This window comes from Capra hircus, chromosome 15 (genome assembly GCF_001704415.2).
Source record: "Capra hircus breed San Clemente chromosome 15, ASM170441v1, whole genome shotgun sequence".
NCBI classification, from domain to species: Eukaryota; Metazoa; Chordata; class Mammalia; order Artiodactyla; family Bovidae; genus Capra; species Capra hircus.
The window spans coordinates 68,020,794-68,047,542 of NC_030822.1; the positions used below are offsets into that span (position 1 = coordinate 68,020,794).

Sequence of the window (26,749 nt, forward strand, 5' to 3'; positions counted from 1 at the left end):
CGGAAATGAATTTTTTTCCACAACTCTCTCTCTCTCTGTGGGGCAGGACATGTGTGGTGAAGGCAACAGCAGGATATACAAGAGCTGCTGACCCATTCACTCAAACTAGGACTCACCAAAGAAAATTAGCTTAAGCATACAAGATGACATAATTGCTAATCAGCTGTAGCTGATAGAAACTACTATCTAAATATCATACTAAGAATGAAATTGCTCTTCTGTGAACAAAGATATAAGGCTTATGATGACCTAGAAGGCAAAGCTAGAAGCAATAGCAATTCTGAGCTGACTCCAGATTTATAGATATACATAGACTGTGGATATATAGATATTAAAACTAACATATGTTTAGTGTGAACCACAGATCCCACAAGAGCCAATCACTCAACCTAAATTGAGTGTGTCATTTTCCAAAAAACAATGGGCAACCACAAGGGTTACAGTACTATTTTACAGATTTATATTTTTCCTACTTCCCAGAAGAGTATAAAACATTTTACAAATTAACACATTTAAACATAATATTTAAGCTGGCTCCATCTAATAGTAGGAGTATTTGAAGGAATTAAAGATGAATATATTACCAACTTCAGTTATAAATTTGACTGAAGACTTTTTGCCAAATTGAAGATGCAGCTACATAATTTCCATTTTGAAACAAATAGAAAACATAACCAAAATTTTCCTTGAAACTAAACTCAGCAGAAATTTGGTAATCTAGTGTGCAAATCACAATCTGTAATACACTGAATAGAATTATTAACTATTATTTTGCAAGAGATATCAAAGTAATTTCACAAGGCAATTTTCCTAACTGAAAATAAGAAAACGAGAATTTTCTAATTGTATAAAACGAAAGCAGAACTACAATTTAAGAATGAGATTTCTGCAAAAGACTGAAATAATACAGTTCAAACACCAATATTTCACTTAATCATAGGATAACAAAAGTAGTAAACCTTATCTGGGTAGTTAGGTAACATTGCTGTTGTAACCATAGTTGTCCACCCTCCCTCTGTATTAGAAGCACCTGTGATTGACTGTGACCCTAAATTAAGTTTAAAATTAAGCTTTCTAACAAGTGTCTACAATCCAGCTATCCTATAATGTTGATTAAAGAGAGTGCCACAAATAGGTGTAATGATTCACAAAATAAAAGATATGAAAGAATTTAGCAGGATGAATTCTATAGACAATCAATAAATACTATTTTTCTACTCTTCTAGAGAACAGGACTGAAAGCTCGCATTTTCCTGTGAAAGTAGAGCCATACTTATAGTTTTGTCTGGAGAGGATGAAGCCAACAAACTCCAGTCAAAATTCAAGGAATTCTTAACTTTCCCATATTCATATGTAACCTAATGTTTCATTAAGAAGTTAAAATATATACATACAAACCTTGAAGTTGTTGGGCTTTTTCTTTTACTAAATAAATAGGCTTAACCGGCAAAACTAACCTAGTTAGGTGATATAAACATTTAGTGTAATTTCAAAAATTCAAAACAAAGGTTATTATCATTAAGATACAGAACTGACAGATTTTTAAAGCTTAAAGGGACCTTACAGATGTTCTAGATCAACTCTCCCTTCCCCCTGCCTTATTTCAAAAGATGAAAAAACCGCAGACTGGAGAGGTTAAATGAGACAGGCCAAATGACAAACTGAGCCTAGGTCTAAAGAGCCTGAGCCTCCTGACAGCCAGTGCTTCTTTCTAACAAGCGTATGCTGCCTCCAGTGGTTCCAGATCCTCCCTTGGATGAGATTACTTCAGCTGTCTCATTTGTTTTCTTTACATTCTATCTATCCTGAGCCATAGTTGCCATTTGTAACTTTCCCATAAAATTATAATTTTCCAACCTGCTTTCTGAATGATTTTACAGCTGAGTGTAAATCCCCGTCTTCTAAATTTCATTGCAGGCAGACTCTTTACCTTCCGAGCCACCAGGGAAGACCTAAATTTCAGAGCAATAAACCTAAAAAGCACCTGAAACAAATGCACACTAGTGGTATATAATCAAATGCAAAATCACTCTCCGGCATAATTCAAACTACAAATTCAAAAATTAAAATTTATTAAGCACCTCTGACAGGCAGGGTCTCTGTTAAATGATGGTGATATGAAAACCAGTACGATATGATCCTTGTCCTCAAGTAGCTGACAGTCTAGTAGAGAAGACAATTAAACCAACACTGTGCTTGTTAAAAACACTGTAAAAGGGGTGGGCAGGTTGCTGTGAACACATTTAGGAAGAGAATCTAATAAAGAAAGGTGGGATCAAGTAATGACTGACTTCCCAATGAGGTCCTGAACAGCAACAGAAAAAAAAAAAGGCAGTATCACCCATATTTAGCAGAGTCCAAAACGAATTAAGAGAGCAACAGAATTTAAAGGCTCAAGAGACAGTTTTCTATGGCAGTTAACCTGTGGTATCCTCTAATGCACATTAATGAAGTCTCCTTTATGTACAGTTGGGAAGGTCCCCTGGAGGAGGAAATGGCAACCCACTCCAGTATTTTTGCCTAGAGAATCCCATGGACAGAGGAGCCTGGTGGGCTACAGTCCATGGGGTCGCAAAAAGTCGGACACGACTGAGCAACTAGTAATAATAATAATTCCAATTTATTCACGGGAAAAAAAAATGAAACGTGCTAGTTTACAGCGATTTAGTATCTAATAACTAATAACAACTAGACTTTTTCAAAGGAAAAGAACCTGATTTCAATGTAGCAGTATAACAATACAGGTCTTCCTATTTCTTAATAAAATTTACTATTTTAAAACAACAGGAAAAAACTGCCTTTGAAACACGTCAGGTTAATATTCACGACAGCCCTGCGAAAAGCTACATAGTAAAATCCTCCTCAAAATTCCAGGGGGGAAAAAATCCCAGCTGATACAAGATGGAAACCTGGAGAACCGGTAGGTAGCCCAGGAAGAACGAAAACTACTCAGGAATAATAAGGTTCAGCTGGAAGATTCACGGTGTGGGTACTCACATTTTAAAGCAAAGTTGGGGGGAGGGGGGAAGATCAGAATGCAAGGAAACCTTAAAATAAGTGAGTGAAGTGACGGGAAAGACGGAAAGGGTGGGCAAGAAGCCAGAAACCCAAGACTGAAAGACGGATGGAAAAAAGACCGGAGAAGGGTCTCAGAAAAGAGTCGTCAAGGGAGAAAGGCAGGGAGGAGATGGGGGGGAGGGGACAGAGTTGGGGAAGGGCTGTCCAAAAAATGAATTAAAGGGAAATGAGAGATTAGAGGATGTAGTGGACTGAGGCGTTCTCGACCGCAGATAAAAACACCAGAATACAAAAGGTAAAGCCCGCAGAGTTTTAACCTCCTCTTTCCCAGCCTCTAACCCGCAGAGAGGAAGAAAGAAGAGGTGCCCAGCCTGAGGGAAGGAATTCCGGCGCAGCTTCCCAGTCCCGCAGCCCGCGACGTGGGGCACCGTCCAGCGGGTCCCGGGCTCCTCTTCATCCCCCTCGGGCGCTCGGCGGGCCCCGGTTACCTGGACAGGGAGTCCACGCTGGGCGGCCGTGCTACTGCTGGCTGAGAGCCAAGGCTTTCGCAACTCGAGCTCTTCTCCATGGCGCGGCGCGGGGGCAGCCGGAGGAAAAGCCTGCGGCGACCTCCGCGGCTGCCCGGCGGGAGGAGCGGAGGGCGGGGTGCGACGGGCTGGGTCCGCGCTCAAGCCCGCGCCGGCCCGGCAGGGAGACCGGAAGCGGCCATGTTCCCCCAGCCTGCACCGCGCGCGGGCGCTGCCGGGAGCCGGAGGACCCCGCGGCGCCCCGGGGGCGCCCGCCCTCGCGCGCTTCGCACGCCGCCACCCCGTGCGGCCGCCGGGGGCCGGGGAGCGCGTGACGGCGCCTGAGGGCCGAGGCGCCTCTGAGGCCGGCGGGAGCCGGGGCTGCAGGCGGAGGGGCCGTTTTAAAAATAATGAAGCAGCGAGTACTAGGGACGAGGGTGTGAAGACATGGACCTTAAGGACGGGGACGATTGTGACGGAAATGTGGGGGTCGGGGAAGAGAACAGAATAATAAAGGATGTGGGCAAACCGTAGGATGAGAGGCAGAGGGACGTGGGGGATGAGGAGGGGAGGACCTGAACACAGGTTCGCGTAAAGGATGAGGCTGTGAGAGGTGAGATGGCGAAATACTCATCACGTCAAGAGCTGAAAATGATTAAGTAATTGTTCCTTAAATCATAATTAAAGCCTACTTTAGGAGGCTTCCTTGGTGGCTTAGAGGTTAAAGCGTCTGCCTCCAATGCGGGAGACCTGGGTGTGATCCCTGGGTCGTGAAGATCCCCTGGAGAAGGAAATGGTAACCCACTCCAGTATTCTTGCCTGAAGAATCCCATGGACAGAGAAGCTTGGTAGGCTGCAGTCCACGGGGTCGCAAGGAGTCGGACACGACTGAGCGACTTCACTTAGGAGAAGGAAATGGCAACCCACTCCAGTACTGTTGGCTGGAGAATCCCATGGACAGAGGAGCCTGGTAGGCTGCAGTTCATGGGGTCGCAGAGTCGGACACGACTGAAGCGACTAAGCACGCAAAGCCTACTTTAAAGTTAGTGGATTCACATCCTGCCTCTCTCAGTTATTTGCAGTGTAATCCAAGGCATGGAACATTAATTTTTTTATCTGTAAAACAGGAAAACCAGCTTCACAGATTAGATGAGTTCAGTTCAGCCCCTCAGTCGTGTCCGACTTTTTGCGACCCCATGAATCGCAGCACGCCAGACTTCCCTGTCCATCACCAACTCCCGGAGTTCACTCAGACTCATGTCCATCCAGTCAGTGATGCCATCCAGCCATCTCATCCTCTGTCGTCCCCTTCTCCTCCTGCCCCCAATCCCTCCCAGCATCAGAGTATTTTCCAATGAGTCAACTCTTCGCATGAGGTGGCCAAAGTACTGGAGTTTCAGCTTCAGTATCATTCCCTCCAAAGAAATCCCAGGGCTGATCTCCTTCAGAATGGACTGGTTGGATCTCCCTGCAGTCCAAGGGACTCTCAAGAGTCTTCAACACCGCAGTTCAAAAGCATCAATTCTTCAGCGCTGAGCTTTCTTCACAGTCCGGCTCTCACATCCATACATGACCATTGGAAAAACCATAGCCTTGACTAGACGGACCTTAGTCGGCAAAGTAATGTCTCTGCTTTTGAATAGACTATCTAGGTTGGTCATAACTTTTCTTCCAAGGAGTAAGCATCTTTTAATTTCATGGCTGCAATCACCATCTGCAGTGATTTTAGAGCCCCCAAAAATAAAGTCTGACACTGTTTCCCCATCTATTTCCCATGAAGTGATGGGACCAGATATCATGATCTTCGTTTTCTGAATGTTGAGCTTTAGGCCAACTTTTTCACTCTCCACTTTCACTTTCATCAAGAGGCTTTTTAGTTCCTCTTCACTTTCTGCCATAAGGGTGGTGTCATCTGCATATCTGAGGTTATTGATATTTCTCCCAACAATCTTGATTCCAGCTTGTGTTTCTTCCAGTCCTGCGTTTTTCATGATGTACTCTGCATATAAGTTAAATAAGCAGGGTGACAATATACAGCCTTGACGTACTCCTTTTCCTATTTGGAGCCAGTCTGTTGTTCCATGTCCAGTTCTAACTGTTGCTTCCTGACCTGCATATAGGTTTCTCAAAAGGCAGGTCAGGTGGTCTGGTATTCCCATCTCTTTCAGAATTGTCCACAGTTTATTGTGATCCACACAGTCAAAGGCTTTGGCATAGTCAATAAAGCAGAAATAGATGTTTTTCTGGAACTCTCTTGCTTTTTCCATGATCCAGCAGATGTTGGCAGTTTGATCTCTGGTTCCTCTGCCTTTTCTAAAACCAGCTTGAACATTTGGAAGTTCACAGTTTACGTATTACTGAAGCCTGGCTTGGAGAATTTTAATCATTACTAGCGTGTGAGATGGGTGCAATTGTGCGGTAGTTTGAGCATTCTTTGGCATTGCCTTTCATTGGGATTGGAATAAAAACTGACCTTTTCCAGTCCTGTGGCCACTGCCAAGTTTTCGAAATTTGCTACATGTTAAACACTTACAACAATACTTCATACATAAAAAGCCCTCAAATGTAAGTAGTATTACTACCCTCTCTGTAAGGGTGGTTAGGATGAAATGGACTAGTGTGTATAAGCAGTTTTTAACACAGTTTCAAACATGATAGCTACAAGAGAGCAGGAGGTTGAGAAGGAAGAAATGATTGGTATGGTAACAGTAGTATGGAAAGTATAAACCAGGTAGGGAAAAAAATGACTGCTCATCATTCTGTTTCCCTTGCACCCCTGGCCCAACATTATAGAAAGGGCACTACAAAAAAATAAAAGCTGAAACTATCAGTCCTGCTGTAACTTGGATTAAACTCTGTGTGGTTTTGAATTGTGTGAAGGGGAAAAATCACTTTGGCATTAATCCATTGTCCATCCAAAAAGGTATGAAAGAGGAATTGGTGAGGGAACCGTTAAATGTGCAAAAGATTAGACATGTATGCTATTGGATGCAGTGGATATTGGATAGAAGGCAAAGGTTTAGCAGTCTTTCCCTGCCCTCTCAAATTCCCCAACAAGGCAGGAAGGGAGTGTAAAGGGATAATCTGTGATAAGAGAACAGGAACTGGGTGAAGGGGAAGTGCTTCTGCTGGTAATTTTCTATTACAGAGGACAAAGGAAGGCCATAGAAAAGATATCATACAGGAATTTCTCTGGTTGACACTGAGTCACAGTCACCTCATGTATGTGGTATAAAAATATGCAAAGATTATTTATGTGAAAGAAATCAAGACAATGAGTAGTTTAAAAAAAAAGCTTCCTTGCTAGGATAAATAGAATTATGTTGATTTAAACTGAGTATAATTTACACTGACAGTAACTGATGTCTTTAAGAAAGTCTCAAGGTATAGGAGCAGTGAAATATTAACTTGTAAGTGCATTCCTCAGAAGAGCAGCTAACCTAGTTGTGTTCCGTATAAGCTGTAGTTCATTGTTGTTCAGTCACTAAGTCCTGTCCGACTCCTTGTGACCTCATGGACTGCAGCTTGCCAGGCTTCTCTGTCCATCACTATCTCAAATTCATGTCCAGTGAGTCGGTGATGCTATCTAACCATCTCATCCTCTGCCACTGCCTCCTCTTGCCCTCAATCTTTCCCAGCATCAGGGTCTTTTCTAATGAGTTGTCCCTTCACATCAGGTGGCCAAAGTATCGGAGCTTCAACTTCAGCGACTATCCTTGCAATGAAAATTCAGGGTTGATTTCTTTTAGGATTGACTGGTGTCCTTGCTGTCCAAGGGACTCTCAAGCATCTTCTCCAGCACCACAATTAGAAAACATCAGTTTTTCAGTGCTCAGCCTTGATCCAACTCTCACATCAGTACATGACTACTGGAGAAACCATAGCTTTGACTGTATGGACCTTTGTTGGCAAAGTGATGTCTATGCTTTTTAATACACTGTCTAGGTTTGGCATAGCTTTTCTTCCAAGGAGGGAATGTCTTTTCATTTCATGGCAGTCATCACCATCCACAGTAATTTTGGAGCTCAAGAAAATAAAATTTGCCACTGTTGTACTTATTACAATGAATGAATATGTACTGAAGCAAAAAGACTTGGCCTTTCTGTTCCATTCCCTAGCTTGGCAGGTACTGGATGGCAACTAATGTTTTTTATTTCTATAATCTGTAAAGAGAGCTTAACTGTACTCCTCTGATAGGCAAAGAGAACAGGTATTCAGAAACAGGAATAAACATCTACAGTGATTCATTAGGAAAAAAAAAAAAACTTGCTAACGCTTTTCCATCCCTACCTGTCTTCCAAATTGTTGGCTCACTGTCACCTGGTATCTTAACATGGATTTTCCAGTCTAAGTTTGGTAAAAGCTGATGAATCCTTGGATGGGAGACCCTTGTACTTTCTACTACTCAATTCATTTTTTCATTTCAGTTCAGTCACTCAATTATGTCCGACTCTTTGCCACCCCATGGACTGCAGCGCACCAGGCTTCCCTGTCCATCACCAATTCCCAGAGCTTACTCAAACTCATGTCCATCGAGTCAGTGATGCCATCCACCCATCTCATCCTCTATCGTCCTCTTCACCTCTCGCCTTCAGTCTTTCCCAGCATCAGGGTCTTTTCAAATGAGTCAGTTCTTTGCATAAGGTGGCCAAACTATTGGAGTTTCAGCTTCAGCATCAGTCCTTCCAATGAATATTCAGAACTGATTTCCTTTAGGATAGACTGGTTGGATCTCCTTGCAGTCCAAGGGTCTCTCAAGAGTCTTTTCCAACACCACAGTTCAAAAGCACCAGTTCTTCAGCACTCAGTGTTCTTTATGGTCCAACTCTCACATCCATACTTGACCACTGGAGAAACCAGAGCTTTGACTTGATGGACTCTTGTTGGCAAAGGAATTTTTAGTAAAGTTCATTTTTAGCACTGTGTTAGTAGAGCAGTTGAAACCATCTGTATCATTAGATGTAGCAATTTATATTGTGGTCTATTTAGTGATTAATAAAGAACAGTAATGTTAAGTGTAGAGACTTTGGAACCAGACAAATTTGAATTGGAATTCTGATTCTGTCACTTGGTGGTGGTGGTGGTGGTTTAGTTGCTAAGTTGTGTCCAACCTTGCTACCACATGGACTGTAGCACACCAGGCTCCTCTGTCCTTGGAATTCTCCAGGCAAGAATACTGGAGTGGGTTGCCATTTCCTTCTCCAGGGGATCTTCCCAATCCAGGAATCAAACCCGGGTCTCCTACATTGCAGGCAGATTCTTTACTGACTGAGCTATGAGGGAAGCCCCCAATTCTGTCACTTACTTGCTCTATAATTCTGATTAAGTTGCTTTGCCAAGACTCAGTTTTCTCACTTCTAAAATGGGAATAAAAATACCCATGTAATAGGTTGTTTTCCTGTATGCAGTCGGTTGCACAGCAGGGTCAGTAAATGAGTATATTCCTATTATTTATTGTTCCTCTGAACTTATTGCTTTATTTTTAACTTAAATAGTAATACAGTAACTTCTCAGAGTGAGCAACAAACAAAGAATACTTTCATCTCAGCTGAAAGTTACATTAGCACTGAATTTTTTTCTGACATGTTAATTACTGTGTCATATATCCCCCTCAAAAATCAACTTGATTAGGACTTTCTGCACCTCAGTTTCATCATCTTTAAAAGAACATTTTAGCCTATCCCAGGTTCATTCAGGAACCATCACTATAATCGAATAACAGTCTAGGCTCATCTCTCTTATTAACTGGTTACCTTGAGACCTTCCCAAAAGTTATTTACTTATTTGAAATCTAGTCCAGTGTTCTTCAAATTATCTGTGAGAACTGATTTCCAAGCTATCACTGACAATAAGAAAAATTCATTACTTGTAAAATATGAGAAAAATTATAATAAATATAAATTATATTAATTAAAACATAAGAAAAATCAATTACTAAAAAAGTGAAATTTAAGAATAGCCAAAGGCATGTAAATACAGTCCATTTTTTTATATTTAATTAGCATAAAAATTACTGTATAAAATTTGCATGAAAGGTTCTAAACACATATTCCCAGTTCTGTCCTCATTGTGGACAGGCAGCAAATGCCTTCAAAAACAGGCACTGGTTGGTGGACAACAATCTGAATAGCACTAATTTGGATCCATAGATTTGTGCCATTAGCTTAAATCAGAATAAACTATCTTGACATAGTAAAACTAAAATGGTAGCTTATGACAAGTAGAGAGATACTTCTCCTGAAACATTCACTAAAAAACATAATCCTTGGAAAGATCAAGTATGTATAAACCTTATAATTAGCTATTTCTATCTAAAAACTTAGTTTTTAAATTATTTTGGTTTAGAGAGTTCCACTTCTAGTATGGAGGAATAGTAAGCTCCTAACAGACTGACCTTAAATTAAGTTAAATTAAAAGACACTAATTGGAAGGAAAGTTATGACCAACCTAGATAGTATATTAAAAAGCAAAGACATTACTTTGTCAACAAAGGTCTGTCTAGTCAAGGCTATGGTTTTTCCTGTGGTCACGTGTAGATGTTAAGAGTTGGACTATAAGGAAAGCTAAGCACAGAAGAACTGATGCTTTTGAACTGTGGTGTTGGAGAAGACTCTTGAGAGTCCCGTGGACTGCAAGGAGATCCAACCAGTCCATCCTAAAGGAGATCAGTCCTGGGTGTTCATTGGAAGGACTGATGTTGAAGCTGAAATTCCTATACTTTGGCCACCTGATGCGAAGGGCTGACTCATTTGAAAAGACCCTGGTGCTGGGAAAGATTGAGGGCAGGAGAAGGGGACAACAGAGGATGAGATGGTTGGATGGCATCACTGACTCAATGAACATGGGTTTGGGTGGACTCTGGGAGTTGGTGATGGACAGGGAGGCCTGGCGTGCTGTGATTCATGGGGTCGCAAAGAGTTAGACACGACTGAGTGACTGAACTGAACAGACTGACCTTTCCACAGATAAAATCTATAAACTCTAGACAAAATACAAAAAGAATTAAACAAGCAAAAACTACCCAAGGGGTCAAGAGAGTGAACAGAAACAGGCAAAGTCAAAATATGGAGTAAATTACTTACAGAGTGAATTTCCAATTTTTGATAGCTTTAACCTATGGATAGACCAGAATTGTGGTACAATACAGGGTGGAAAAAACTATCATAAATAGCCCATTATCTTTCTGGCCTGAGAAGCCCAGGGTAGCTAGAGAATGAGACAGGAATTCCAAAACAGAACCAGAGAGGGCAACTCTATACAAATGCAGACATGCAGTTTCACTCCTGGGTGTATAGCCAAAAGAAACAAAATCCATAATTCAAAAAGATATATGCACCTCAGTGTTCATAGTAGCATTACTTATAATTACCAAGATATAGAAGCAACCTAAGAGTCCATAATCAGATATGAATAAAGAATATGGGATATGGAATACTACTCACCTATGAAAAAGATGAGTTTTTTTTTTTTTTTTGCAATTTGCAGCAATATGAGTAGACTTGGAGAGCCTTATGCTAAGTGATATAAGACAGAGAAAGATAAATACTATATATCACTTTTATGTGGAATATAACTAGTGAATAAAACAATAAAAGCAGACTAACAGACTCAGAGAACAAACAGGGCTGGTTATCCGTGAGGAGAGAGAATGGGGTAGGGTCAATATAGTGGTAGGGGAAAAGGGGAAGTTATTATGAGATTATATGAAATTGTGTAAACTTCTGAAAATTGTGAAGCACTATAGAATGTAGAGTCTTTCATTCAATTAAAAAAAAATTTTAACACCAAAAAACTCTATTTTGATTTGAATAACATAAAGGCAGAATGTAAGTAGCTCGATAAAAGAACCAAAGATAGAATATCCTACTATTCTTCCAGGTGAAAGAACTGAAGCAAGACTTGAGTTTGTTACTACAAGCAAAACAAAATTTTCAGTTTGTTTCAAAGTTAATTTTTGCTTTAAAAAAAAAAAAAAGAAGCATGAGTGCTTTGCAGAGAAATAAAACAAGCCAGAGACTCCAAAGCAATGTTCATAAATGCCAAAGACAAATTGGAATTTCTTGCCATTAAACCTATTAAGACAGTGGGACCTAGTCTCAATGGCTTCCCAAGTGGCACAGAGGTAAAGAATCCCCCTGTCAATGCAGAAGATGTGGGTTTGAGCCCTGGGTTGGAAAGATCCCCTGGAGAAGGCATTGGCTGTCCACTCCAATATTCTTGCCTGGAGAATCCCATGGACACAGGAGCCTAGTGGGCTGCAGTCCGTGGGGTTGCAAAGAATAGGACACTAATGACTGACACTTTCACTTTCACAGTTTTGATGGATCAGGAGTCTTGGCAAGATTTCACTGGGTATTCTGCTCAGGATCTCACTAAATTGAAATCAAAATATTAACCAGATTTTCTTCTTATCTGAAGGCTTGACTGGGACAATCTGCTTACAAGCTAATTGAGGTTATTGCAAAATACATGTACTTTTGCCATGTAATGCCATCTTTCACAGGAGTGAAATCTCACCACATTCACAAATCTGGCCATACTCCAGGCGAGAGATTTTATAAGATCTGTACACCAGTGTTAAGAATCTTGTGGTTGATCCTAGAATTCTGTCCATTTTAGTGTCCATTGGACCAAATTTTTTTAAAAAAATTTTAATTGTGCAGGAGGCAGGAAATGGATATTGGGGATAATTAAAATGGTCTGAGAGCAGCCTTAACTTCCACTTTGGTGAGACCATTATCATGGCCCCTGTGAAATTGTTCATCTCTTGAGTTTTAATACCTCTAGGTCACCTAAGCACAAAAAGGAGATGGAAGCAAACACTGTTCAAATAGGTAGTTATAACAGTGAGTGAAATCACTCTCACTTCTGTTCCTTGAGTTACAGACCCATGTATGTCAATGAGGGAAAGTGCACCATATATTGGAAGCTGTCTCAGAGGATGTGCTGTATTCTATACGAAAGAACATCAATCTTATAGTTCCTTGGACAGTGTCATAACTGAGTCTTCACTATATATTCACTATTCTATAATAGTAATACCAGCTTCTTCTGGATGACAGGACATCGTAATACCCATGAATCTGATGGAAATTACACATTGTCCCACTTTAACTGTAAAATGAGTCCATTATTCAAATGCAGTGTTATGTGGGATGGTAGCGAATAAGGCATTTGTTAATTCTGAGGAAGTTGGTTCTGGGCAGAAGCATGACAGACAGAGAAAATAAAATTAAGCATCCAGATTAAACGGACTGGGCTTCCCAGGTGGCACAATGGTAATGAATCCACCTGCCAGTGCAGAAGATGGAGGTTCTATCCCTGGGTTGGGAAGATCCCTTGGAGGAGGAACTGAAAACCCACTCCAGCATCCCTGCCTGGGAAATCCATGGACAGGGGAGCCTGGCAGGCTACAGTTCGTGGAGTCGCAAAAGAGTCCGTGGGATGGCAAAATAGCTGGACTCAACTTAGCAACTAAATAATAACAACAACTAGGCAGACTAAGTATTAATATCTGTTCTTCTGAAGACAAATTGTTGCCACTTCATAATGGCTATGAGTAATGTAGACAATTTATACTAGGTGACCAGTTGCTCCCTTACAGGTATGATACCATATTGAAAACTCAACATTAATCTTTGCTATTGGCTGGTTAGGCACTCAGCAGTAGAGGTCACTAGGTAAGCTTTGTTCAAAAATAAAGTCCGTATTGTTCAGTCCATCTTCAGCTTAGATTACTGCTGTATTTGTTTATAAAGTCATTGAACAAGTACTAGGGTTTGCTAAGAAAAGAAAGCTCTCACTGATAGCCACAAAATAGGTCATCTTGTAGACCTAAACAGACATTTCTCCAAAGAAGTCATACAGATGGCTAATAAACACATGAAAAAGTGCTCAGCATCCCTTATTATTAGAGAAATGCAAATCAAAAATACAATGAGGCATCACCTCATGTGGATCAGAATGGCCATCATCAGAAAATCTACAAACAATAAATGCTGGAAAGGGTGTGGAGAAAAGGGAACCTTGCCCTTTTGGTGGGAATGTAAATTTATACAGCCCCTATGGAGAACAGTATGGAGATTTCTTTAAAAACTAGGAATCCTACCATATGACCCAGCAATCTCATTACTGGGCATATACCCTGAGAAAATCATAGTTGAAAAAGATACATGTACCCCAATGTTCATTGCAGCACTATTTACAATAACCAGGACATGGAAGAAACCTAGATGTCCATCGACAGATGAATGGATAAAGAAGTTGTGGTTCATGTATTGTTGTTTAGTCACTAAGCTGTGTCTGACTCTTTGCAACCCCATGGACTGCAGCATGCCAGGCTTCCCTGTCCTTCACTATATGCAATGGAATATTACACAGCCATAAAAAGGAATGAATTTGAGTCACTTCTAGTGAGGTGGATAAATCTAGAGCCTGTTATACAGAGTGAAGTAAGTCAAAAAGAGAAAAACAAATATCGTATATTAACACGTGTATATGGAATCTATAAAAATGGTACTGATGAACATATCTGTAGGGCAGCGGTGGAGACACCGATATGGAGAACAGACTTGTGGACACGGTGGGGGAAGGAGACAGTGGGACAAATTGAGAGTAGCTTGGAAACATATATTATCATATGCAAAATAGATAGCTGTTGGGAATGTGCTTTGTGATGCATGGAAATCAACCAGGTGCTCTGTGACAACCTAGAGGGGTGCGATGGAAGGTTCAAGAGGGAGAGAGCATATGTATACCTACGGCTGATTCATGTTAATGTGTGGCAGAAACCAACACAACACTGTAAAGCAATTATCCTTCAATTAAAAATGAATGCATTTTAAAAATAGGTCATCTTGTCGTTAGATTATTAGGGTCTCTTCCAGGGTAGGTTCTTCTTGGTGGGCATTTGCATAGAATAAAAATTTTCCCACTCAGGACCCATTCCAAGATGTCAATCTACAATGTCTTCCTAGGTTTCCTCCAATCTGATTTTTACCCCTTACTTGAGTGTTTGGCCAGTTTGACACTAACCATAAATTGACATAGAGCTAAAATTATGACCAGTTCTCCTTGTAAGCTAAGTGCACAACAAAGGAGAGCTCCCTACGATAGAGCAGAAACCACAATAACATCTGAATGTTGTTAAACATTATTTTGAGTAAAGAATAAAAGACAGTCAAATAGATAGCTCAGAAAACACCATAAATGGTATCAACAGAACTGCAGCACAAATGTAGAGTGTAAATCTGTGTCTTTCAAGCCAAGTAGTTCCATATAGCACAGGTTGGTACAGCATGGTGAGTGAACTATACTTCAATTAAAAAATAAAAGCCAAGTGTATCCATAAATGTAAATATGTTGCAAAATCAGTCAAAAAGAATAGCAGAAAGTTGAAATACAATGACAAACGTGGCAGATCATATTTTCCAAATATTGTGGCAGAAATAACCCTATCCCACTCCCCCTTCTTACAATGTGATGTTAATACTTCTCCATCAAGAGAGGAAAGCTAGGTTCTCTCCTTTTAAATCTAGGTGAGATTATGACTACCAAAATAAGTGACGTTTTGCAACTTCTGAGCTAAGTCATGAAAGATATGGTTTCCACCTGACTTTCTCTCTCAAGATACTTGCCCTTGAAATCGAACCAGTTGGGGAAGTCACATGGAGATGTTCCAGCTGTTAGCCAACATTGATGGCTAAAGTTCTAGCCAACATCTTGCATCAACTGCAAGATATGTGAGTGAATAAGCATTGAACTGATTCCAGCCCCCAGCCATTAAGTCTCTGTTAGCCTTTGAATTATTCAGTTATAGTGAAAGAGAAAAAAGTTATGCCGTCTGTGCCCTGTTGAAAATATGGAAAATATGTGATCATAACAAAAGGTCATTATATGTCATTCAATTTGGGGATTATTTTGCTCCATAGCCACAGAGTGCCAGAAAAGGAAATGTCTAAAACTGGACTTTATTGGAATGGCACTCAATTATCCCATAGTCTACAATATGTTGTCTATTATGGTGAGTTAAATAGAAGCATGAAGGAATCAAAGATTGTATGTCACTTTCAAGCTCACAAAACAGATTAAGCTTTTATTATTATTTAAAAAGCAATTATTATATAGCTGTGATATATAATAAACAAGATGCATTCAGAACACTGGGACAGATAACCAGCTTCATATAGGATTATCAGGGCAACTTGCTGCTGCTGCTATTAAGTCGCTTCAGTTGTGTTTGACTCTATGTGACCCCACAGACGGCAGCCCACCAGGCTCCTCCATCCATGGGATTTTCCAGGCAAGAGTACCAGAGTGGGTTGCCATTGCCTTCTCCGCAGGGCACCTTGAGGTAATATTTTACTAAATTATGCAACATTTTTGAGAAGTAACACTCAATACTGAGAAGACTGCAGTGAAATAAGTCAATTCATATATGACTGAGAACACTAAAAACTGAAGAAATCCTGTTAGTAATATGGCAAGACATGGCAAAATCCATAAAGATATTCACACCAATTTATGCAGTAATTCTACTACTAAGGATTTGCCAATTAAATGGGGGCGGGGGGAGGGAGGGAGGGAGAAAGAGTGAAAATGTTCATTGCAGCAATATCTTTAGAAACAAACAATAGAAGTGTCCAAGAACAGGGGAGAAATAAGGTACAGTACATCTAAACAATAGATTATAGCCCCTCAAGTAATAATTAAGAGTGACTTCCCTGGTGGTCCAGTGGCTGAGACTCCACACTCCCAATGCAAAGGGCCCAAGATCGATCCCTGCTCATGGAAGTAGATCCCACATGCCACAGTTAAGACCCAGTGCAGCCAAACAAATATTTAATAATAATAATAATTAAGAAAAACTACTTAGAAACATGAAAGTATATTTATGGTATTAGGAGAAAGAATATTTGTTCAGTTGCTAAGTCACTTCTGACACTTTGACCCCCACGGACTGCAGTATGTGAGGCCTCCCTGGCCTTCACCATCTCCCGAAGTTTGCTCAAACTCATGTCCATTGATTTCTTGATGCCATCCAACCATCATCTCAATCTCTGTCCCCCCTTCTTCTCCTGCCTTCAATCTTTCCCAGCATCAGGGTCTTTTCCAATGAGTTGGCTCTTCACATCAGGTGGCCAAAGTATAAATACCCCTTTTTTACAATTACACAATATACGTGCATTTCATTACCAACGCAATGGACATGAACTTGGGCAAACTCCTGGAGATGGTGGGGGACAGGGAGGCCTGGCATGCTGCAGTCCACAGGGTTGCGAAGAGTCAGACACTACTTGGGAGACTGAATACAAATATACATATATATAGTCTTATGGATTAGAGCTAGACAAGAAGATATTACACGGCAGAATGAAGACTCGAGTGTCATCCAAAACCAAACTTATGTAGGTGTGAGGATTAATTATACAGTAAAAGTGATTTCAAGTCAGTGGAGAATGAATGGCTTTTCAAAAAATGGTGCTAATACAATTGGTTATCTGTTGTGGGAAACATTAAAAAGATAGATGATAGATAGATACATATATATTTAATCAATCAAAACTCTCTTTTTATATATGATTTGAAGTAGAAAATAGGTATATATCTTCTTACAAAGAATAGTAAAAACAGTAGTACTAGAAGAAAATACAAAAGGCTGTTTTTAGAATTTTTGGTAGGAAAGACCTTAAGCGAGATAGAAAAACAGAAACCAAAAATGGAAAGACTAACAGATTTAAATATGTAAACATATGAAACTTCTTTCTGGTGAGTGATACCGTAAACAAAAATAAAAGTGACAACCTGGAATAAGATATTTGCTATGTATAAAATAAAAAGGAGAAATATGGTAATAATATATGGAGTATCTGTAAATCATGGGAAAGGCAACAATTCAGAGGGAAAATGGACAGAGAACAAAAAAGCATATTTCATGAAAAAAGTGTAATTAGCCAATAACGTATCTTGCCTGGAGAATCCTGTGGACGGAGGAGCCTGGTGGGCTGCTGTCCATGGGGTCGCACAGAGTCAGACGCTACTGAAGCGACTTAGCATGCATGCATGCATTGGAGAAGGAAATAGCAACCCACTCCAATATTCTTGTCTGGAGAATCCCAAGGACAGAGGAGCCTGGTGGGTTGCCGTATATGGGGTCTCACAGAGTCAGACACGACTGAAGCGACTTGGCAGCAGCAGCAGAAGCATATACATTGAAATATGCAACACCTCATGGCTAATAGGGTAAATGACAACGAAAGTAGCAATGACTTTTTCACTCATTGAATAGGCAAAAATAAACCTATTGATAATAACTAGTGTTTGCAAATATCCAAAAAAAGATGCTCATATACTATCAGATGCTTGTATACTGTCAGAGAATGTGTAATATGGCACAGCCTTATTGGGAGATTTTTTTGACCATACTATTGAAATTAATATGACCTTTGACCAGACACTCCACTTACAGGAGTTTAACTTAGTTAAATATACTTACTAGTACAGGAAGATATATGTGTGTGTGTTAAAGAGTGCTCATTATAGACACACAAACATGATAATGTCCTCCTACTGGGAAAGATTGAAGGCAGAAGGACATTATAGACACACGAGCATGCAATAAAAATACCTTAATTATCTATTGTAAAACATTACCGCACAACTATCCAAAGATATGTTGTTAACAAAAATAAAAAATTGTCAAGTAAAATATATGTGATTAATATGTGTTTAGAAAAAATGAATGCATTTAAATTCATGAATATAAATGAATATTCAAAGATTTGCCAGAACAAGTATTGCTAGTATCATTATCATTTCTTGGAAAGGAAAATTAGTCAGATTGAGAAAGGTAAGTGTGAAGTGGAATTTTAACTTCCTGCTGTATATATTTGATACATTATAAAATTTTGATATCGAGCATATATTTATGTAAGTTGAAAAGCAATGAAAATCAAGAAGAAAGTGTATTATAAAGGTATCAAAAATGATCTTTAATAATAATCATTGATATAATGCATTACTACAAATAATTTTTAAAGCTCTTTCATATACACAGTGTTATCAACACTTACAACAATCCTCTGAGATAGTTAAGTAGATAGAGATTTTTATCCTCATTTTATTGTTGAGGAAACACTCTTAGAGAAGTTAAGTAATTTGCTATACTTTGTATTTATTGTATCTACTGAAAATGCAGTCTCTTTCCTCGTCATGAGATAGAGGCAAATGTAAAGAGTTTGTCATGTAAATGTAGTTTATGAAAGCTTATAATGAAAAGATAGACAGGTGGCTTTAGTGCATTTTGATAACTGAAGAAAATCAGCTTTAGGATGATCTTAGGATCATGACATATGATCAAAATATGAATGTAATAAATCAATAAGATGCTATGGAAATCTTAATTATTATAAAGGCCCTGCTGAGTAGCATATGGCATAACAGAGCTAGAAATCTTGAGCAGAATCCAGGCTTTAGTATTTCTTAGTGAATTTAGGGCAGTCATCTAACAGCTCTGAGCGCCTATAAAATGTAGCTACTCTTCCCTCTGCTTCCCCTTCTTCCTACATAACCACACACATACACATCGGAATGTGAGAATTAAATGAGATGAAACATGTAAAAGCATCTGGTATGGTGCCTGACACGTTACACATGTTCTCAAAATAGTAATTTTCTATCTAGTTCATTAAAAAATTAAAGGGACATACAGTCTAAGTCAGACCAAAGAAGAACAGAAGACTGAACATGGCTGAAATTTTGTCAGTAATTGAAGACCCCAGCATCTAGTTGACCTTGGAGACGTGTTAAACAACATCAACAACTATCTGAAACACATTTCAAAAAGTCTCTGTGTTTGAATCTGTTAATCTCATACTTTCAGATGATATGATCTCTTTAACTGTGATTTACTTTATCAACTGTCACCTCCCCATTGAGTAAGCTGAATCCTCTCAGCTTGATCACATTTCCTAAACTACACATCTGTGGACATGTTGCCTTCTGTCTTTGATTCATTAAAATGACTTTCACATTCATGGCATTTTCATGACTCTTTGATATATTACTTCAGGCACTGGGAAGCAGATAAAAGACTTCTGGCATCTTGGGAAGGATGAATTTGTCCTGGAGGAGATTGCATCTTGATGTATTGTTATTGAATCTCCTGGAAAGTGTTGTATGAACTGTCAGGCTTTGGTACCTGCTTTGAGCATCTAATGTTGGATATCTAATGTATATCACATTTATGTGGTGTGAGTTGTCTATACGCCCAAGGTCATCTACTACATTTTTGCTCCTGCTCTTAATAACTAAAGGGGGTGTATGAGACAACCACCTCTCCTTGACCTTAAATGAAGGTTGTGTTTGGAGCTGAGCACTAATCAAAAACCTACTTGTCTTCACTTAGGGCTGCCATTACTTTGAATCATTCAGAACTGAAGGTAAAATTGAGTCAGAATGACTTGGAGTTTTTTTTGGTTTTTGCTTTTTTTCTCTCTTGTCATAACATGATGATTTTGACACATCTTTACTAGCAACTTTTCTATCCTAATATTAATGTTCTTACACCTCCTTCAAACCTGTGCCCACGTCTCCGTCTCGAGACGTTTCACATAAATTCTACATACAGCCCTGCACTTCTATCTTCCTTATCCTCTTCTAATTTATTTCATTCCACTTATCATCAGCTGTTGTCATATACTTTACTTATTTATTCCATCTACTGTTATTATCTGTCACCTCTAACTAGGAATCCTTGTTGGTTGTGCCAAATGATGTGTTCCAAGCATCTACAAGAGAGCTTGGCAAAACGTGGGCAATTCGATAATACATATTTTTTCTTTTGAATTTCTTTATTTATTTTTGGTTCCACTGGTTCTTCACTGCTGAGCCTCGGCAGTGAGCAGGGGCTACTCCCTAGGTGCGGTGCACGGGATTCTCACTGTGGCAGCTTCTCTTGTCGCAGAGCACAGCTCTAGGGCACACAGGCTCAGTAGTTTTGGCGAACCGGTTTAATTGCTCCAGGGCATGTGAAATCTTCCTGGACCAGGAATCTAGCCCATGTACCCTGTGCTGGGAGGCAGATTCCCAACCACTGGACCACAAGGGAAGTCCCAATAAACACATATTTGAATGAATGAATATATCTCTCAGGCACTTCCAAGAGAATTCTTTATCTGATTTGATAGTGTTCGTGAGAACACCACCTAATCACAAGGGAAAATGGTATTCACTGCCAACAATATTTTGGGTGAGTGAGGGATGACTTCCTGAAGAATATGTTCTCTTGGCAGAATATATTTGTATTCTTTTCCCTACCAAGCAATCTATCCATCACTAGGTTTAGTTCTAAAATGCATGTTCATTTCTTTGTAATGCTTTCACATTATTCCTCACTTACAGTTGTCTGTATATTTCAAGATAGAACATCTGTGAAGTATGACAAAGATCAAAAACTAACATTTTTTGCAGTACCCCAAAATGGATCTTTGGATCTGTATATAATAGAGATCTTCAGATCTCTGCTTCTAATTTTCAAAGCTTGAATTCTATCATCACACAGCTATGTTGATAAATGTTATTCATACACTCGAAAGGACTTACAGCAAATTACGTACTGATTTTTTTTTTAATTGAGAAGCAAAATAATGGGAAATCACAAAAAATCAGTGACATGCGTAGGAGTAATTTAATGACAGAGCGGAAACACCAACAACTCCCCACCCCGGCCCCCTGCATTTCAGGGATGCAATTGCAAAATATGAAGAATTGATTTATGTTTTTTTGCTGGGAAGGTCAGCAAAAGGAAACTTGCATGTAGCGTTTGAGGGGAAAAAAGAAAGATTAGTGCAAACAACTTGGAAGGAAGATAATCATGAAGTGTTGCTTCCAGAACCGAAATCTATTTAATTAAGCCCTTGGAATACAATTTCAGGTTTAATAAACCCTTTCTGTACTGAAACCAGATTCACTAGGAATATTTAAACAGGTCTAAACTGATGCAGTTGACTTCAAAAAAACAAAGAACCTAAACTAAAAAGAGAAACAAACCAGCTGCTAAGTCACGTCAGTCGTGTCCAACTCTGTGCGACCCCATTGACGGCAGCCCACCAGACTCCTCTGTCCCTGGGATCCTCCAGGCAAGAACACTGGAGTGGGTTGCCATTTCCTTCTCCCGTGCATGAAAGTGAAAAGTGAAAGTGAAGTCGCTCAGTCATATCCGACTGTTCGCGAGCCCATGGACTGTAGCCTACCAGGCACTTCCGTCCATGGGATTTTCCAGGCAAGAGTACTGGAGTGGGGTGCCATTGAAACAAACCAGAGATACTGACTTAATAATTCATCTTTGCTATAGATGAGGGAATTTACTAAAAGGTTTCCTTCTTCATCTACATTGTTTTTTAAATATTTATGAGAATCTCACATTTTCCATACAAAAGAGCTTACATAATCAGTTATATCACCCTCATTATCAGACAGGAGGAATCATGAGTTTACAAAAATTTTATGTAAAGGATATAAAAAGAAAAAAGAAAGTGAAAGCCACTCAGTCCTGTCCAACTCCTTGCAACCTGATGGACTGTAGCCCACCAGGCTCCTCTGTTCATGGAGAAATACTGGAATGGGTTGCCATGCCCTTCTCCAGGGGATCGTCATGACCCAGAGATCTTCCGAAACTGGTGATCAAACCCAGGTCTCCCACAGTGCGGACAGATTCTTTACCATTTGAGCTACTCAGGAAACCTAAAGGATATAAAGTAATGTATAAAATAGCATTCGCAATAGCATTTTTGTGGTAAGTTCAGTACTTTATTTTACGTGGCTCTTTATTGTAAGAATTTTTAAATGAAAATAGGTAACATGATCAGAAATAAGTTTAAGATAGTTTGGAAGCACTGAATAGGGATAACTGGCTCAACCTGAGGTCTAGTGGAGGCTTCCTAGAGAAGAGTTCAGTCACTCAGTCATATCCGATTCTTTGCCACCCCATGGACTGCAGCACGCCAGGCTTCCCTATCCTTCACCAACCCCTGGAGCTTGCTCAACTCATGTCCATCGAGTCGGTGATGCTATTAACCATCTCATTCTCTGTCATCCCCTTCTCATCTTGCCTTCCATCTTTCCCAGCCTCAGGGTCTTTTCCATTGAGTTAGTTCTTTGCATCAGGTGGCCAATGTATTGGAGTTTCAGCTTCAGCATCAGTCCTTCCAATGAATATTCAAGACTGATTTCCTTTAGGATTGACTGGTTTGATCTCCATTCAGTCCAAGGGACTCTCAAGAGTCTTCTCCAACATCACAGTTCAAAAGTATCAATTCTTCGGCACTCAGCTTTCTTTATGATCCAACTCTCACATCCATACATGACTACTGGAAAAACCAAAGCTTTGACTGCTGCTGCTGCTAAGTCGCTTCAGTCATTTCTGACTCTGTGTGACCCCATAGATGGCAGCCCACCAGGCTCCCCCGGCCCTGGGATTCTCCAGGCAAGAACACTGGAGTGGGTTACCATTTCCCCTTCTCCAATGCATGAAAGTGAAAAGTGAAAGTGAAGTCGCTCAGTCATGTCCGACTCTTCGTGACCCCATGGATCGCAGCCTACCATGCTCCTCCTTCCATGGGATTTTCCAGGCAAGAGTACTGGAGTGGGTTGCCATTGCCTTCTCTAGACAGACCTTTGTTGGCAAAGTAATATCTCTGCTTTTTAATTTAAAAACTTTTAATTTTTAATTTAAACTTTTTAATTAAAAAAAAATATGCTGTTAAAGTTGGTCATAGCTTTTCTCCCAAGGAACAAGCATCTTTCATGGCTGCAGTCACCATCTGCAGTGATTTTGCCGCACCCCCAAATAGAGTCTCTCACTGTTTCCACTGTTTCCCCATCTATTTGCCATGAAGTGATGGGAACAGATTCTGTGGTCTTAGTTTTTTTAATGTTGAGTTTTAAGCCAGCTTTTTCACTGTCCTCTTTCACCTCCATCAAGAGGCTCTTTAGTTCCTCTTCACTTTCTGCCATAAGGGTGGTGATATCTGCGTATCTGAGGTTATTGATATTTCTCCCTGCAATTTCTTGCCTGGAAAATCCCATGGATGGAGGAGCCTGGAAGGCTGCAGTCCATGGGGTCGCTGAGGGTCGGACACAACTGAGTGACTTCACTTTGACTTTTCACTTTCATGCATTGGAGAAGGAAATGGCAACCCACTCCAGTATTCTTGGCTGGAGAATCCCAGGGACGGGGAAGCCTGGTGGGCTGCCGTCTATGGGATCGCACAGAGTCGGACACGACTGAAGCAACTTAGCAGCAGCAGCAGCCTGCAATCTTGGTTCCAGATTGTGCTTCATCCAGCCCAGCATTTTGCATGATGTACTCTACATAAAAGTTAAATAAACAGGGTGACAATATACTGCCTTAATGTACTCCTTTCCCAATTTGAGAACAGTCAATTGTTCCATGTCTGGTTCTAGTTGTTGATTCCTGACCTGCATACAGATTTCTCAGGAGGCAGGTTAGGTGGTCTGATATTCCCATCTCTTGAAGAATTTTCCACAGTTTGTGGTGATTCACACAGTCAAAGGCTTTGGTGTAGTCAATAAAGCAGATGTTTTTCTGGAACTCTCTTGCTTTTTCGATGATCCAACAGATGTTTGCAATTTGATCTCTGGTTCCTCTGCCTTTTCTAAATCCATCTTGAACATCTCGAAGTTCTCGGTTCACATACTGTTGAAGCCTGGCTTGGAGAATTTTGAGCATTACTTTGCTAGTGTGTGAGATGAGTGCAATTGTGTGGTAGTTTGAACATTCTTTGGCTATACCTTTCTTTGGGATTGGAATGAAAACTGACCGTTTCCAGTCCTGTGGCCTCTGCTGAGTTTTCCAAATGTGCTGGCATCTTGAGCGCAGCACTTTCACAGCATCATCTTTTAGAATTTGAAATAGCTCAACTGGAATTCTATCACCTCCACTAGCTTTGTTCATAGTTTGTTTGTAGTGATGCTCTTAAGAGGAGATGATGATCTCTTGAAATCGAGATATATGAGTTAGCCAGGTGAAAAAAAGGCAGGAAGGGCATTGCAACAAAGGAAACAGTATGTTGATGACTTGCTCTTAAAATAACCTGATGTTCAAATAGTTATATAGCATAGTTAATGTGTTTGGAATATTTATTTTTTTTATTTTTGGCTTCATCTGCATGGTATGTGGGATCTTAGTTCTTAGTTCCCTGAACCTGTTCCCCCTATAGTGTGAGCTCTGAGTCTTAACCATGAAGCATCAAGGAAGTCCCTGATTTCTTATTTATATGAGTAATTCAGCAAAATTTGCAGCCACTACCATTCTAAAAATCTCAATTGAGTTCTTTCATTGCAAACCAAATTTGACCTGGTTCCCATGAGAAGAGATGGAAATTGGGGGAAAATACTAATAGGTCACATAATACAATGTGCTCACAGTCATCCTTCAAACCCCTGTGACATTCCTAAAATATAAAACACTGTGAGGCGCAGACGGCGGTGCGCCCCTCCGCGTCCTCCAGCGGCGAAGCTCCACGGGTGTCATCGCGAGACGAGCTCGCCGAAATGGCCGCCGCCAGTCAAGGAAACTTTGAGGGAAAGTTTGAGTCACTGGACCTTGCAGAACTTGCTAAAAAGCAGCCATGGTGGCGCACGCTGTTTGGGCAGGAATCTGGGCCTTCAGCTGAAAAGTATAGTGTGGCAACCCAGCTGTTAATTGGAGGTGTCACTGGATGGTGCACAGGTTTCATATTCCAGAAGGTTGGAAAACTGGCTGCAACGGCTGTGGGAGGTGGATTTTTTCTGCTTCAGCTTGCCAACCATACTGCCTACATCAAAGTGGACTGGCAGCGTGTGGAGAAGGACATGAAGAAGGCCAAGGAACAGCTGAAGATCCGCAAGAGCAACCAGATACCTACAGAGGTCAAGAGCAAAGCAGAGGACGTGGTGTCGTTTGTGAAGAAGAACGTTCTAGTGACTGGTGGCTTTTTCGGAGGCTTTCTGCTGGGCATGGCATCCTAGAGGGGATGACTTCACCACCAAGAGTCCTACGTTTGCCAACCAGCAGCCTCTCCCCTCCACCCTAGGACAGAAAACTCCTCCTCTTCCTCCTCCCTGTCATGGCGTATCTGAGTGGCTTTGTAGGCATCTGGTGGTTCAAGTTGAGAACGGCCCCACTGTGAGCTTGACGGCAATGGAAGAGACCATAGATGTTAGCGCTTATCTAGCACACTCCCCTGGGACTAATCTGTAGGTCAGCAAGTATATTCCTTTCTCGCGTAAGATACTTACCAGAACATAGGACAAGATGACACACCGAGTGGATCTTCAAAGGTTGCCCCACACTTGATTTGGAAAAGACATTGCAAGCATATAAGATACCTCGTTAAGTTTTGCATGGAAAGGAACTGAATACAGTGGCCTTTAAGCTTGAAAGATTTGCAATTGTGGTGTCTACTTTCTCTTTTAGTAGATTGAGATTACAGAAAGAGAGCTACTCTTAGTGTGTGACAGTTGAAAAACCCGAATATGGAATGAACTTGTCCTAAAGTGACATACGATGAGCTGAAGCTGTGTTTGGTGGGAAGGCCTTTGGGGAAACCAAGCAGTGGATAACATTTAGGATGGTCAGACTTAGTGAATCATTTAAAGGCATTCAGATATTATCGAGGGATGTTTTCCACCACACAGGGTAATGCATCTCATGGCTGTTTCCAAAGGGTTTATTGATGGTAAAATAAGTGACTTTAGGTGTAAGAGGGAAGAAGCTCTTGGGTTTTTATTTAATAGAAAGGGTTTGAAGCTTTGAAATGTGAACTTTTCTTTACTTCCAGTCAAAACGTCAGGGGTAACCCATAGCTCCTCTGTGTCAATTCTGTTTCTTTATTCAGAGTTTTAAAATGGTGGCATTTCCAAGCATTAAAAATTTAGAACAGTAGCATCAGAGGTATCTACTGTCTCATGATGACCCCAACTCTTCGAATTTATCTTTAGAATTCAAGTTTATACACACACCCATCCTTAGAAACAAGGCATTTTTCTGTAACGACCTTTTACCATCTGGAATATGCAGTGCAGAAAGGCAAGGCTGTGTCTTCACTTGTATACATGGAGTCAAGCACTTAGTAGATACTCAGTCTGTTGAATATATGAATAATGAGGTCATAGAAAAGTAGGTGGAAAATGGGGTGATCAGCAGGATTTTTGAGACTTGATGA

At 40.4% G+C, this 26,749-nt stretch overlaps 2 protein-coding genes across 4 annotated transcripts in view; one reads left to right on the forward strand and one right to left on the reverse strand.

Moving 5' to 3' along the window:
• MTMR2 (myotubularin related protein 2) overlaps positions 1–3,742 on the reverse strand; it is a 111,132-nt gene extending 107,390 nt beyond the window's left edge. For all 3 annotated transcript variants that reach the window (XM_005689386.3, XM_018059870.1, XM_018059869.1), the window contains exon 1: positions 3,507–3,742. In XM_005689386.3, the coding sequence (XP_005689443.1) occupies positions 3,507–3,586 (80 nt within the window). In that variant the 5' untranslated portion in view covers positions 3,587–3,742. The remainder of the gene's footprint in view (positions 1–3,506) is intronic.
• LOC102185015 (FUN14 domain-containing protein 2) lies at positions 3,972–25,967 on the forward strand. The gene is made up of 2 exons (XM_013969426.2): positions 3,972–4,043; positions 25,026–25,967. Exons 1-2 carry the CDS (start codon positions 3,972–3,974, stop codon positions 25,551–25,553), a joined length of 600 nt encoding a protein of 199 aa, XP_013824880.2. The 3' UTR covers positions 25,554–25,967.

What these genes read in the sequence shown, in the direction of transcription:
- LOC102185015 (XM_013969426.2), top strand. Translation starts at nt 3,972, where the DNA reads ATGGACCTTAAGGACGGGGACGATTGTGACGGAAATGTGGGGGTCGGG. An exon ending in AGAACAGAATAATAAAGGAT is followed by an intron (nt 4,044 to 25,025) that starts GTGGGCAAACCG and finishes TGTGAGGCGCAG; the next exon opens with ACGGCGGTGCGCCCCTCCGC.